The sequence below is a fragment of the Piliocolobus tephrosceles genome, chromosome 19 (assembly GCF_002776525.5).
Source record: "Piliocolobus tephrosceles isolate RC106 chromosome 19, ASM277652v3, whole genome shotgun sequence".
Lineage (NCBI taxonomy): Eukaryota > Metazoa > Chordata > Mammalia > Primates > Cercopithecidae > Piliocolobus > Piliocolobus tephrosceles.
The window spans coordinates 11,440,863-11,456,170 of record NC_045452.1 but is presented as its reverse complement, the minus strand read 5'-3'; the positions used below and the strand labels follow the sequence as shown (position 1 = coordinate 11,456,170).

The window sequence follows — 15,308 nt, the reverse complement described above, 5'->3', positions numbered from 1 at the left end:
ATTAGCACTGGGACTTGACAACAGGCTTTTTACCTCTGAGCCTCCATTTCTTTGGCTCCCAAAACAGACACCAACCTATCTTGCCTGTTTGACAAGGTCATGAGGATCAAACAAAAGTATTTATCAAAGCATTATTAAACATAAGATAATGCTAATGTTACAAGCATTTTAACATAACAGAACAAGAATGTGAACCAAAAGCTTCAATTAGTGATAGAGCCAGAGAACAAAGTAACAAAAGCAAGATTAGCCTCAAACGTTTAAAATGACCCAGGGCAGACTGATAAGATTGAAGATTCAGGATTAAAATTTCAGGTTTCTAGAAAAAAGTCCCAAGAGTAAACTTTATTTGAAGGAGGCTCACAACTTTTCACTGCATAGAAATTTAAGACTTCACTTCGAAACCTGACACACTAAAAGTCAGTGTTGGACCAGCAAAGTTCTATCTATGACCACATAAAGTTTACAGGAAACTATACGCAGAAAAATAACATGAACTTGGTCAAAGCCATTTCTGACGGAGAATGACAGTGAAGGGAACAAAGACCACAGAGGAATCAGGAAGCCTGGGTTCCAGAACAGGCTCAGCATCTCTTTTTTTTTGGGGGGGGGGGGGTCACATGTTAAAACCCACAATCTAGGCCAGGTGCGATGGCTCACGCCTATAATCCCAGCACTGTGGGCAGCCGAGGCAGGCATATTACCTGACGTTGGGAGCTCCAGACCAGCCTTACCAACATGGAGAAACCCCATCTCTACTAAAAATAAAAAATTATCCGGGCATGGTGGCGCTTGGCGCATGCCTGTAATCCCAGCTACACGGGAGGCTGAGGCAGGGGAATTGCTTGAATCCAGGAGGTGGAGGTTGCAGTGAGCTGAGATCGCACCATTGCTCTCCAGCCTGGGCAACAAGAGCAAAACTCCGTCTCAAAAAAAGAAAAAAACAAAAAAAACCCCACAATCTATTTGTTCTTGATAGGCACCTGACCTCTCACCAATGAACTCCTATTCAACTTTCAAAGCTGATTCAAAAGCCAGTTTAAACGTGAAGTCTTCGCACACATGTATACAAAACTCATGGCTCCCTTCTATTAGGCTTCCATAATATTCATAAAACCTTATTATAGTTGAGCTGTTTTTAGGCCCAATAGATTGTGATGCCTTCTCATGTTCTTCCCTTCCCCTGGAAGGCAGAAAAGATGTTCTATTAAGCTTAGAAGAATGCTGCGCATGCTAGGTGCTCCCTAAAATATGCACTGATTGAATATATCAATGCTTAGGTGTCCCATTTCATGTTAAAAGTACTTCCATCAGTAGTTTGATAAAGCCCCTGGCCATTTGCACATTTCAGAGAGGCATACCTGGTCTGCACAGGTCTCCATGTTGCTCTTTTTCACTGGCATAGACCTCCATGCACCAAGCATGGTATGCAAATGAGAAGAGATCTTCTATTTTAGCAGGTGGTCGGATTGCGTTGTTCAGTCTCTTCAGCCACTCTTGACACTGCTCAAAAGTTGAAAACTGACACCTTTTGTAAAGCCAAACAAGTACGGATGTAATCAGACAGTTGAAGTGAAAGGTAAGAAAAGCCATTACTTCAAGAATGCCCACTTGTAATGAAGTGGGAACCACAGTCAAGAAAGCGTCCGAGGCAGGCAGTCATTCGCATGCTCATTTTCACTTATAAGAAAAACAAATGTTAGCCAATGGACCAAAATGTCCAAAGAAGGAAGCTGACCATGTGGACAACCTATTTTTTTAGACTAATGAAATCTCTTCTAAGATTTATTAATGACAATTATTACAGAAAAATGGCAGCTATTCTCTTTCGAGTGGAGCTTCATTCTACTTCTTCCATTAAAGTTTTATGGTTGTCCCTAATGAAAAATGTGTTTAGAAAAATCCTTTTTTTTTGTAGTAACATATTAGCACAAGTTTAACAAACAGAAAACCACAGCATTATTTTTAGCCAGTTAGGGAGTAATTTCAATATTTAGCTATTAGGCCAAATCAGATCCAAAAGACAGACTACACTGAAACTTTCAACTATGACCATGTAGAGAACAAAACAATTCTATTGTCAACTGCAATTTTCAGTATATACAACTAAGGAGTTAAAATAATTACTGAAAACTAATTTATTAAAGATGTGTTTAGGCTGAGTGCAGTGGCTCATGCCTGTAATCCCAGCACTTTGGGAGGCCAAAACGGGCAGATCACTTGAGGTCAGGAGTTCGAGACCAGCCTGGCTAACATGGCAAAACTCCCATCTCTAATAAAAATACAAAAATATTAGCCAGCTGTGGTGGCATGCAACTGTAATCCCAGCTACTCAGAAGGCTGAGGCACAAGAATCGTTGAACCAGGGAGGTAGAGTTTGCATTGAGCCAAGATCACACCACTGCACTCCAGCTTGGGCAACAGAGTGAGGCCTTGTCTCAAGAAAATAAATAAAAATAAAGATTTGTTTAAATATTTGGCCTTTTTGAATGCAATGTTAAAAATTAATTAATAAGCAACTACCTTCTTAAACTGAGTTGTGTAGCCAGTATCTATCAAAAATAAGCCAAATCTCACTGACTAAAAAGCAATTTAAATATCTGTCTTAAAACCAAAGGGTCACTTAAACCTCTCCCTCATCCCAGTCATGGTGGCTTATCAATATACCCACACATAATGTTTACTGACACCCCAGAAAAGGTCAGAGGAATGCAGTAAAAACTTGTGGTATTTAAGACCTCTAGAGCTATTAAATTTAAAAATGCATTTCAGGCATCGTTGGTTTTTGGTTTTTTGTTTTTCAGATGGAGTCTTGTTCTGTCACCCAGGCTGGAGTACAGTGGCTTGATCTCAGCTCACTGCAACCTCTGCCTCCCAGGTTCAAGCAATTTTTCTGCCTCAGACTCCCAAACAGCTGGGACTACAGGCATGCACCACCACACTCAGCTAATTTTTGTATTTTTAGTAGAGACACGGCTTTGCCATGTTGCTCAGGCTGGTCTCAAACTCCTGACCTCAAGTGATCCACCCGCCTAGGCCTCCCAAAGTGCTAGGATTACAGGCGTGAGCCATCGCACCCAGCCTGCAACCATTATAGTTAAGAGCAGATAAAAATCATCAAAGAATGTTAAACTTATGGAGAAATTTTTATGAGAAGCAGGGACATCTGCATTGTTTCAAAGTGCCCCCCCAGACTGTTTTTAGTTGCCAGAGAGAAAACGCAGAAATTAGAGAAACCAGGTGACATCTCGACTGGAATAATCAAAATTAACATCACCAGTGAAAGATATGTGGACACGGTACTTCCAGATGTAATACAATACCCTGAAAAGGACGTGACATCATATATACAGTATTCCAGATGAGAAAACATAACCTCAATTTAATTGAGGAAACACTGGACAAACACAAAATGAGAAGTATTCCATTAAAACAAAAGACTATATTTTGCAAAATGTGAACGTCATAAAAGAAAGTAAGGCTGTAGAAAATGTTCCAGATTGGGCGGGTATGGTGGCTCATGCCTGTAATCCCAGCACTTTAGGAAGCCCGTAACGGGCAGATCACGAGGTCAGAGTTCGAGACCAGCCTGGCCAACATGGTGAAACCACGTCTCTACTAAAAATACAAAAAATTAGCCAGGTGTGGTGGCACACGCCTATAATCCCAGCTACTCAGGAGGCTGAGGCAGGAGAATAGCTTGAACCCAGGAGGCGGAGGCAGTGAGCTGAGATCGTGCCACTACACTCCAGCCGGAGCGACAGAGCAAGACTCTGTCTCAAAAACAAACAAAAACAAAAACAAAATGTTCCAGATTAAAGAAGGCTACAGAGTCATGGCAGCTAAATGCAATATATGACCTAGACTGGATCCTGTACTGAATGAGGTGAGGGAGAATGCTATAAAAAAATATCAGTAGGTCATTAGGTGAACTGACAAAACTGGAACATGTATAGTAGACTGGATATATGCATTATCAATGTAAAACTGAAAATTGATGATGCTATGGTTATGTAAGAAAATATCCCTATTCTTAGGAAAGCACACTAAAGTATTTTGGGATTAAGAGCCATGATTATGTAACTTACTCTCAATCTGTTCAGAAAAAGAATCTCTCTCTCACACACACACACACACAGACACACATCCCAGGCCTCTGCAAATAATAAAGCAAATGGTAAAATGTTAACGAGTGAATCTGGATGAATGGTGTACTGATGTTCTTTTTAGTATTTTTACTTTTGTAAATTTAAAATTATTTCCAAATTAAAACAAAAAAAAATCTTTCAACATAGCAAAGTATACATCCTACAGATAAAATATTTCAGGCAAAAACTACTCAGAAAATATTCCTAATGACGTTAATCATCAAAAGGTATTTTACTAAGTTACCAAATAATGGACCCATTCTTTAAAAAATATTTTCCACAGCAACACAAACATACCACATACCTGATAACTTTGCAGTCTTTGCAAGTCAAATGAAGCTGAAATATATCTCTGCATTCAACACTTTCTATAAGCTGTAATGGAACCTGCAATTTAAAAAAAAATGAAGTCCTCTTAGTCAAAAAGGCTTTGACCCTGGAGTTCTTCAATGTGTCCAACAAGACTAATTAAAAAGATCTATAAGGGAAAGCAACAAAAATAGAACTTCAAACTTATCTGCATCAACGGTACTCAAGTTATTTACTACAAAGTGAATTAGGACTTCCCTTTATCTCTAAATCAGTGGTCTCAAGTCATGTCATAGCATGAAGGCAACAAAGAGGTGGCACCACCTTTGGAAGAAGGGGAGAATATATCTCTCAGGCACTGAATTCACAAGATCAGAGTACTACTTTTAGATGCTATAACTGACTATGATTTGCAATGATGCAATGACACAGAAGCTGAAGGGAGCCAGAACAGTAATCTTTTCTTGCTTATAGAAAAGAACTATAGATCAGAACACCAGTGGGAAACTACTGTTTGCCCCAAATGACAGAGTGGGCTTATGGCTTAGTGTCAGCCAATGAGGCTCCTGAAAAAGACTAGAGTTCTAAGCTGACTGGGGATTGCACAGAAAAGACAATAGCTTCTGGCCAGGCTCTCTACTAAGTAGAATAGATTCAAAGGTATAAAAAAGGAGGGAGAAGGCCATACAGTGATCAAAGATGCTAAAACTATAATAACTATGTCAGATTTGCTTCAAAAGATCAGTTAGGAGCCCTGTTTGCAAAATGGGGCTTGAGGTTTGAACAAGCTGGAATGGTTCCTCCTCGCCAATCTGGTCTGCAGACTCTACTGGACACAGGATTATGTATAACAGCAGATAGAAGGGAGACAGATAGAAGCAAAAGCATCTAGACAGGGTGCCAAATCTTCAGGACAATATGAGGATCGTCCTCCTATCCCTCAAATCATCCTAATTCAACCCTTGGCTTCAAAAAGCAATTTCCAGGCTTTCAAGGCAAACCTGGTAAAATAATAGTGAATACTTCTACTCCTTGAAAAAGGAGTGGGCCATTTGCCTCTTACACTGTATCAAGCCTAGCCAAAATGTGGCTCTGGGAGTTGCAAATAGCATTCCAACAACTTGTGTTTAGTATGCAAAGAGGAGGGCAGTCTCCTCCAATGCAGACGGGAACAAGAGTGCTGTCTGCACAGGCTGGCCCTCGTGTTAGCTGAGCCAGTTTCAGGAATAAGCTTCCTGCAAACTCTGCCCCACCACGGAGCTGCCAGTCAGCAGAGAGCTCTCAGAATGAGGATGCAGGGATCAAAAAGAAGCCCAGTGATGGACAAAGAAACAAACTGGGGCAGGGGTTAAAGAAGAGAAGAAAGCAAAATAATATTACTCACATAAATGACTGGGATTTTCTACCTTACGACTAAAGTCTTCTTGCTTTTAAGTCTACAGTCTACAAAAATTCCCTTACAAATGTAATAGGACTGGGGGTCAGAGAAAGACTAAGAAATCTTGGCTGGACGCGGTGGCTCACGCCTGTAATGCCAACATTTTGGGAGGCTGAGGTGGGCGGGTCACCTGAGGTCGGGAATTTGAGACCAGCCTGATCAACACGGAGAAACCCCATCTCTACTAAAAATACAAACTTATCCAGGTGTGGTGGCACATGCCTGTAATCCCAGCTACTCCGGAGGCTGAGGCAGGAGAATCACTTGAATCCCAGAGGCAGAGACTGCGGTAAGCTGAGATCATGCCATTGCACGCCAGCCTGGGCAACAAGAGCGAAACTCCATCTCAAAAAAAAAAAATCTTGCCTGTGTTCTGAGAACAAAAGGAGCTTTTGGCCCTCTGTTTTTGTTTACGTCCTTAACCCCAAGGTGCTGTGAGAAACTGCAACTGATGCAACTTAGAATTCTTCCAAGACCTGTGCATCTAAGGGGAAAAAAAAAACAAACCTACAATTTATCAGAGATACACTATAAAGAAGAAATATTGAGATTAAGAAGATAGAGATTAGAAGACAACATTGCTTTGTCCTGAGGCCAGTCCTCTGGGTAGCCTGTAACACACACGTACTGCTTTTTATTTTGTATATACTCCTGCTAACTACCTTACTCCCTATATATCCCCCCAAAATGTGGCTGCAGACCGGCAATTAAGAGGCATGAGTTCTAACCTCAATTTTCTAAAATGTTACCAATTAAAATTTTGCCAGCTTCATTGGGCAAGCCTCCAGCCTTCCCATGTGCCATCAGCTTCTGCTTTCTGAACCTCAGTCACAACTAAGGAAATCTCAGGCATGGGGCTTGGGAAGAGTCTCGGATAGGATTAAAGTGAGCTTTAGAAATCCACATGAAGAGGCTGCTCTTGCAGCAGTCACCTGCATCCCAAGTTCCCTGCAACTGACTGACTTTATGGACAGAAGACATGAAAACCAGCTAATGCTCTTAGCAGCTGCTGGGGGAAATGGATTAGCCTTTGCTACTTTGCTACAAAGAACAAGTAAGTTTTACATCCTTATTACTAAATCAGAGCCCAATGGCCTGTGCCCAAACTTAACAGAATAAAGTATCTCAGAGCATGCAAAACATTTGCTACCTAAAATTCAGGCAATATATACACATATATTTTTTCTGTATTTTAACATCATAAATATAAGAAAGAAGAATTAATTTTTTTTTCGTTTTTCTTTTTTTTTTATTTTATCTATTTCTTTTTTTTGTTGTTTGTTTTTCTTTTTCTTTTTTTATTTTATCTATTTCTAGAAAGAAGAATTAAAATGTTGGTTCTATGAGTTGAAATCAGATTGCAGACACTAGCAAGTCACCAAAATCAACCACGTGTATACAAGTCACAGATATGGAGAACAGATTTTAATATTCATGAAGATTGTCACAAGCAGGAAAGTTTAATATGCAGCAAGAATAGGGACCTATAAAAGAGAAACACATGATTTTTATAACAAATATCTCCCTTTTCTTCTCCTTTCTACTCCAGTGTTTCCCTTCAGCGCTCCGTCCACAGATTGCCTTTTTTCTTTTTTTTTTGAGACAGTCTTGTTACTATTGCCCAGGCTGGAAATGGTGCAATCTCAGTCCACCGCAACCTCCACCTCCCAGGTTCAAGCTATTCTCCCTGCCTCAGCCTCCTGAGTAGCTGAGATTACAGGCGCCTGCTACCACACCCAGCTAATTTTTGTATTTTTAGTAGAGATGGGGTTTCGCCATTTGGCCAGGCTGGTCTTGAACCCCTGACCTCAGGTGATCCACCTGCCTCGGCCTCCCAAAGTTCTGGGATTAGAGGTGTGAGCCACTGCGCCAAGTCCATCATGACTTTTCTACAAGGCAGAATTGGCCTTCTCCTGTTGATACCTCCATCCAAAACATACTGTTTCCCTACTTTCTTAAGGCCCACTCCATTGCTTTAGGTTCAAATTTCCTCATGTAAGAAAATGATCTCTTACCATTTCTATAACTAGAGATACCCTACATTCATACTCAAAAGCAAATTACAGATTCAAGAGCCAGTCCACTTTACAGCCCAGGAAGGTTAAACTACTACACTATAAGCTAGTATAGTAGTAAAAGTCAGGACCAGAATCCGTGTCTGTCCTCCAGCCTGGGCTCCTTCCACCACACATGGTGTGCCTTTCTTTCTTCCCCTACACTTGGACTTCTCTTCCATATGAGCTGTACTTTAGTTTTTCTTGCACAAATAAGTAGCTTCTCCACCAGGGATCTTCAAGAGAAAAACAGAGTTTAAATCAAAACTCCTCAGATGCAATTCTTTTTGTAACACAGTAGCAAGATAAACTCACTTTCAAATCCCTCAAACCTACTGATTCAATGTCTTGTAACAACTCATTTTCTTTTTGCTCCTCTCTCCTCTATCTCCACCTGCCAGGTAACACAATCTCACTTTACAATGCTTTTCCTAATATAAATTTCACCAAACTCAGGCTCAAACAATGCATCAAACACATTCAGTGCTACAACCAATTCCTCAAAAAGCCAAAAGTTACATCACAGACACTAGCACCCTTAAGAGCATCAATCCAAACAAACAAAAACAAAAGCAGAAGAGCGGCAATTTAAAAACTTAACAGACATGCACAGGTTATGTCCAAAGTGCTGTCACATTTCAGAGGGATCTGATGCCATCACACCCTACTATATTTACCTCCTCAACTCATTCTGGGTGTGTGTGCATACATGTGCATTATTTTTAAACACCAGAATTTAAAGTGGGATAATTTCTACCTTTTTAAAAACAAACACCCTTTTTATAGCCTGAATGGGAAGTACTAACCTTGTACTTGTACACCTGAAGTTAAAATGCCAGTAACAGAGTAAAAATGGGTCTAAATCTAAAATCAGTAATAAAGTGGAATATCTGGGTGCAAAATTTTTTCATTTAAAAACTAATCAGGGCCAGGCACAACGGCTTACACCTATAATCCCAGCACTTTGGTAGGCTGAGGCAGGAGGATCGCTTGAGCCCAGGAGTTAAAGACCAGCCTGGGCAACATGATGAAACCCTGTCACTACAATAATATAACATAACATAAAAAAATAAGGATAAAAAAATAAAATAAAATAATAAAATAAAACAAAAAATTGGGTGCAGCGGCTCACATCTGTAATCCCAATACTTTGGGAGGTCAAGGTGGGTGGACTGCTTGAGCTCAGGAGTTTGAGACCAGCCTGGGCAACATAGACATCTCTACGAAAAATAAAATTAAATTAACTGAACATGGTGGCACGTGTCTGTAGACCCAGCTACTCAGAAGGTTGAGGTGGGAGGATCACCTAAGCACAGGAAGTTGAGGCTGCAGTGGGCCATGATGGCGCCACTGCACTCCAGCGTGGCCGACAGAGCAAGACCCTGTTTCAAAAAACAACAACCAAAAATCCACTAACCAGCAAAAGACTGTCACTGGTTTAAGACTCAAACTCTGTTGTTCACCTTTGACAAATTACAAGCCTCCAGCACTGCTTTCGGAGGCTCTCACTATTATATGAATGCTAGATAAAAGTGCATTAAGTATTAACAATAACCTCCTTCGCAGCAGGGTGTGGTGGCTAATGCCTGTAGTACCAACACTTTGAGAGGCTGAGGTGGGAGGATAACTTGAGCCCAGGAGGCTAAGGCTGCAGTGAGCCTAGACTGTGCTACCACACTCTAGCCTGGGCGACAGAGTGAAACTCTGTCTCCAAAAAAAAAGTGAAAGAAAAAAATACTAGTGTTGATTTTACAAATTATTTCTAATAGAAACTTATTCTACGTATTTTTGAAGGTCACAATTCCACCTGCTTATGTATAAACTATAGGGCTTTTTCCTTAGCCTACAAATTGTTCTCATAGTAGCATACAACTAGAATTTGGTCCAGTAAAAGGAAAAGGACTCATGCAGAGGGGAAACATTCTGCTGATTTGCAAAGTCAGCATCTAACACTCAAAATCAATTAGCTCCAAGCACAGGTGCAGCAACCGCCTAGAATTTTTATGCTACTTACTGGGATTTCAGAAGCAGCAGATTGAGAAAGAGTCTATTAAATTACACACACACGCACACTTTTAAATGTTCATGAATTCCACTTGATCACTTTAACTTGTTTACAAATTATCTAAGCTTCAAAGAACTACATCTGTAAATATGTAATAATTTGGGAAAAGCACAGAATAGGAGCAGTTTATACCTTAAATGCTACACATAAACTACTACAGAGATTCTTTACCACAGGAACTGGAACTTGATATTCAGTGAATGTGTGAATTAAAGTAATTATGTTTATGGTATCAAAACCTACAGACACATTTTACTCAATGTGCTGTGAAATTAAAAGAGAATACATGATATTAGGTAGCTATTTAAAACATGATGGTAAGTCATTTTCTAAAGTGCTAAGTATTTTGATTTAAGCATACAAAATGACGCAAACTGGGGCATGCCACAACATATACTGGTACGTTTGGGCTTTGATGGTTTAAATGTGTTTGATAAAGATAAAATAACCTTTAAAGAGAGCCTCCTGATCTAACATTTTATTGAAACACTTATTTGCTGAGAAAGGAAAGAGGGAGGGGCAACACCACTACCAACTGTCTGATCTCCACCCAGGACCTGATGCAGGAGGAATCCTTGTTTCCTAAGTACCTCCAGATTTCAGGTTTCAGGAATCTCTTAGTACTAGTTGTGATAAATTAATTTATTTTTATGGAGGAGTTCTAGTCTCTCTCAATCTGAAATTTTTTAAGTCAGTGCAATGCCAAAATACTTTTACACCATCATTTTTCTGTACAAAGTCATTACCTTGGGGTTTTTGTGGGGGTTTTTTTTTGTTGTTGTTGTTGTTTTTGACAGAGTCTCCCTCTGTCATCTAGGCTGGAGTGCAGTGGCGTAATCTTGGCTCATTGCAACCTCCACCTCCTGGGTTTAAGTGATTCTCCTACCTCAGCTTCTTGAGTAGCACATGCCACCATGCCCAGCTAATTTTTGTAGTTTTAGTAGAGATGGGGGTTTCACCATTTTGGCCAGGCTGGTCTCGAACTCCCAACCTCAGGTGATCCGCCCGCCTCAGCCTCCCAAAGTGCTGGGATTACAGGCGTGCATCACGGCACCCGGCCTACCCTGGGCTTTTTAAGTAACATGTAGGCTCTATGCTTTAGAGGGTTATGATGCTAACAGAAAAAACACTTTCAGGTTAAGAAAATGGATCAAAAGAAAGAACAGTGGCAAGTTTCCTTAAGCATTATCTCTCAATCACAATGGGGGATCAGCAATTCCAGTCAACAACCTACTCACACAGCTATCCTTAGAGACAATTAAGACACAGCCTATTCACACAGATATGTACTGTTTTAAAATAAGCTTTAAACGCCAAAGGGGGAAAAGGTTCTAATGCCCACTTCAAACCCACATTAACTTCAATTCATTGAATATTTACTGAATATTGTGGCACCAGGAGACATGCTGGATCTTAAAGATACAAAGACAATTAACCAAAAATTACAACCTAATTGGTAACTGTTATAAAAGAATGTATGAGATAAAGACAAAGTAAAGAAAGAGTGTAATTAACGTTCATAGAGGGAACTGGGACTAAGAAAGGCTTCACAGAAGTTATCACCTGAACTGAATTTTGACAGATGAACAGAAGTTGCTGGGCAGAAAAGGGAATAGAGAGATGTGAGGTATGGCTGAAGAATATAAGGAGGCTGCTTTTACAAGTAAAAAAACGTGAAAATGGGGAAAGGAGGAAAGCTGACAACATTGCAGGGACCAAGGATCACAAACAGCTTCATGCCATGTTAAATAATTTGATCTTCATCATAGAAGCAGTGAAGAAACACTGGAGGGCTTTAAGCTGATGAATGACATGATGAGTTTCATGCTTTCTGGCAGACCTTATTCTCAAATAGTTCTAAAAATAGTCTCTGAAATACCTGGCCATCAACCAATAAACTGATAAATACAGTATATGAGAAAACGCAATGATATAAAACTATCATTCTCACATGCAATTTAATTATAATTCCAGCAATTCAAACACTGAAAGAACACAAAGTTAAATTGGGCAGTTCTACTGAACATTACTATCATTACTTCCACAGTAGCTGGTGGGGAATTCTCAGTTGCTGGGATTTTATAGGTGTTTCCAGAACCCCTTTCCCCTCCCCATTACGACTACTCAAATCCAAGTGGACCCTTCTGAACAGAGTGCTATATAGTATGAAAGAACAGCATTGGCTCTTTCCTTAATGAATCTGGTGTGTATCTTTAGCTGATAGAAACTGATGTAACTGCTATAATCACGGCCCAAATCTAGAAGCCAGAAGGGATTCAGGCCAAAACTGCTCTTGGACATAAATGCTTAACTACAAAGAAGAATGATAGTAACAAGTAAAAAATGTCAACTACCAAAAAAAAATAAATGACAGCCACTGAGCTTTTCTTTCATTGCTGAGTAAAACAAATGAACAATAGATTTCTTTTTTTCGTTGTTGTTGTTGTTGAGACGGAGTCTCGCTCTGTCGCCCAGGCTGGAGTGCAGTGGCCGGATCTCAGCTCACTGTAAGCTCCGCCTCCCGGGTTTAAGCCATTCTTCTGCCTCAGCCTCCCAAGTAGCTGGGACCACAGGTGCCCGCCACCTCGCCCGGCTAGTTTTTTGTATTTTTTTTAGTAGAGACGGGGGTTTCACTGTGTTAGCCAGGATGGTCTCGATCTCCTGACCTCGTGATCCGCCCATCTCGGCCTCCCAAAGTGCTGGGATTACGGGCTTGAGCCACCGCGCCCGGCCCAATAGATTTCAAAGAATCCCAAAATGAACCCAAAACACAGTCTGCATGGAATTACAGTTCTGAGCTGTTTTAACGTGTCATAATACACACTTCTCTGTGCTGGAAGTGGAGTGTAGAAAGCCACAACACTGGCGAGTAAAGAAGGAAGAAGGCATTTGCTGTAAGTAAACAAATTTTCAGGCCTTTGTTGCTTTCATTTAAGACTAATGGTAGCAGAGCACTGAAAGAACCAGTTCACTGAGAGGACATTCATAACTGAAAAGGGTAAATGTACTCTTGAGAATCAAGAGCCTTGCCTTTTCTTCAGTAATACATAGTCTATTATGCAAATAAACATTATACTTAACATCTACACTTATACCACCAAGGAGTCATTAGAGTAACTTCATGCTGTAATGAGAGTCTGCAGTGAGCTCAAAGTACATCTCATCATTTGACATTAAGGCCCAGGGAATTACCTCAACTAAGGCAGTTGGTAACTACTAAAGATTGGGGAATAAAAGCCTATTCAGCCTTTACGCCTTTATAAAGCTTAATGGTACAGCATTACCTAGTGCAAATCATTCACTGTTAACTAAACAATGGACACCTCAGCTGACAACTACACACATCATTTTAAATCAAGCGTAAGAGTTGCTTGCTGACTTAGTGTTCCTTGAGTGCTAAATTAAGTGAGAAAAGCGGAGCTATTAATGCTTTCACTCCCAATTCTGTATGCCTCTCCTCTCTTTGAGAGCATTAAGTTTTTTGACTTCCTTTCTCCATCTACCTTAGAGGGAGAACAGTTGGTAATCACTTACATTAACAAGAGACTCCTTGAACTTGATGTGAAGTCTGTAATTGGAAAGGGCAATGATGGCATCCTCAGCACGGCCCACAAACTCTGTGCTCTCTCCATGAAGTTCAAGGAAAGGAACCTTCAAAATGAAAGAAACCCTTCACAGTTCTGAAGCAGTTAAAAAAAAAAAAAAGGCTTCAAACATTAGTTGGCTGAATGGATGGTAAATCCTCAGCCACTGAAGTTGAAAACACAGCACATAAGTAGACAAGGAACCTAAAGAGGATGGGTTTATACCCACCTAATTCAAATATATCTAGTTATTCAAATTCTGAACTACTAAAGGAATGATACAGAGAAGATCATCTTAAACAGTGGATTCTCAGGAAATAAGTCTGGCTAAAATGAGATGTTTTCCAGCTTGCATTTCTTTCTATCAATCTATCAATCTATCTATCTATCTACCTACCTACCTATCTATCTATCACACTACACTTCAATCCATTAACTCTGCTATACAGTTAATGCTAAACAAATATTTTACATTTAAAAGTGGCCTATAATTACCTGAAGATTCTCATCCTCCCGGATCAGCTGCTTCCTGGGAAAGATCTGATTGGCCTGGATGCACTCAAGGCTGTGCCGAGTCTCTTCATCCTGGAAAAGTCCAAAACCTTAAAATAATTTCAAAGCTTCTAATCATCCATATTTGGTTTTTCTGCCATGTCTGCTAGCATAATCACAATGAAAGTACGAAGACCAAGGTGAACAGGCAGAAAAGCTCAAGGAAACAATACTGATCTTAAAAAGTTTTTTATCCATTATATTAGGTACAACTGGTCTGAAAGCACATTGATACAAAAAAAGAAAAAAAAAATATGTCAAAGAGTTTAGAATATTTCTTTTAGGCACTAACAGGTTGTTAATACATTTCTTCTTCTTCTTTTTTTTTTTTTTTAAGACAGAGTCTCACTCTGTCACCCAGGCAGTGGTGCACTGGTAGTGTAGTGCACAGGTAGTGTGGTGGTGTAATCTCGGCTCATTGCAACCTCGGCCTCCCAGGTTCAGGCGATTCTCCTGCCTCAGCTTCTTGAGTAGTTGGGACTGCAGGTGTGCCCCACAACGCCTCGCTACTATTTTTGTAGAGACAGGGTTTTGCCATGTTAGTCAGGCTGGTCTCCAACTCCTGGCCTCAGGTGATAGAGCTGCCTCAGCCTCCCAAAGTGCTGGGATAACAGACCTCAGCCACTGTGCCCAGCCCCATATTACTTTTAAGAGAAAACCAAGATATAATGCTTTTTTTCTCTTTAAGTTACAATCTTAAATTATTTGAGACATACATACTGAAATACTTAAAAATGAAAGGTGACATTTGAAATTTACTTCAAAATAATTGGGGCGGGAGTAAGGAAGAAGTGAAACAGGACTACCTTTGAATTAATAATTCATGAAACTGGGTGAGAGTTCATTATCTCTATCATTGTGTTTACTCTGGTTATATGTGAAATTTTCATAATAGAAAGCTTGAAAACAATTTCTAAGAAAAAGTAAGCTTAAGAACTGAATTTCCCAAGTTGAAAATATTTGAAAGACTATCCTTCATTTATTCTGCCTTATATGACAAAATGTATTTCTGATAAGACAATTTCAAAAGAAGCAGTAATAAATTCTCATCTAGATGCACGTGAATTGAATTATAATTTGTATTAAAAAGTAATCTTTTGCATTATGAATTTTTATGGTATAGGAAGACATGAGGAAAATGTCATCTATTAGAAAGCC

General features: G+C 39.9%; 1 protein-coding gene across 7 annotated transcripts in view; it reads right to left on the bottom strand.

Annotated features, from left to right (window-relative positions):
• MTMR3 (myotubularin related protein 3) overlaps positions 1-15,308 on the bottom strand; it is a 147,747-nt gene that overhangs the window by 37,814 nt on the left and 94,625 nt on the right. For all 7 annotated transcript variants that reach the window (XM_023190739.1, XM_023190743.3, XM_023190742.3 and 4 more), the window contains 4 exons: positions 14,094-14,183; positions 13,549-13,665; positions 4,453-4,535; positions 1,362-1,528 (listed from right to left, as the gene is read on the bottom strand). In XM_023190739.1, coding sequence (XP_023046507.1) covers positions 1,362-1,528; positions 4,453-4,535; positions 13,549-13,665; positions 14,094-14,183 — 457 coding nt within the window. The remainder of the gene's footprint in view (positions 1-1,361; positions 1,529-4,452; positions 4,536-13,548; positions 13,666-14,093; positions 14,184-15,308) is intronic.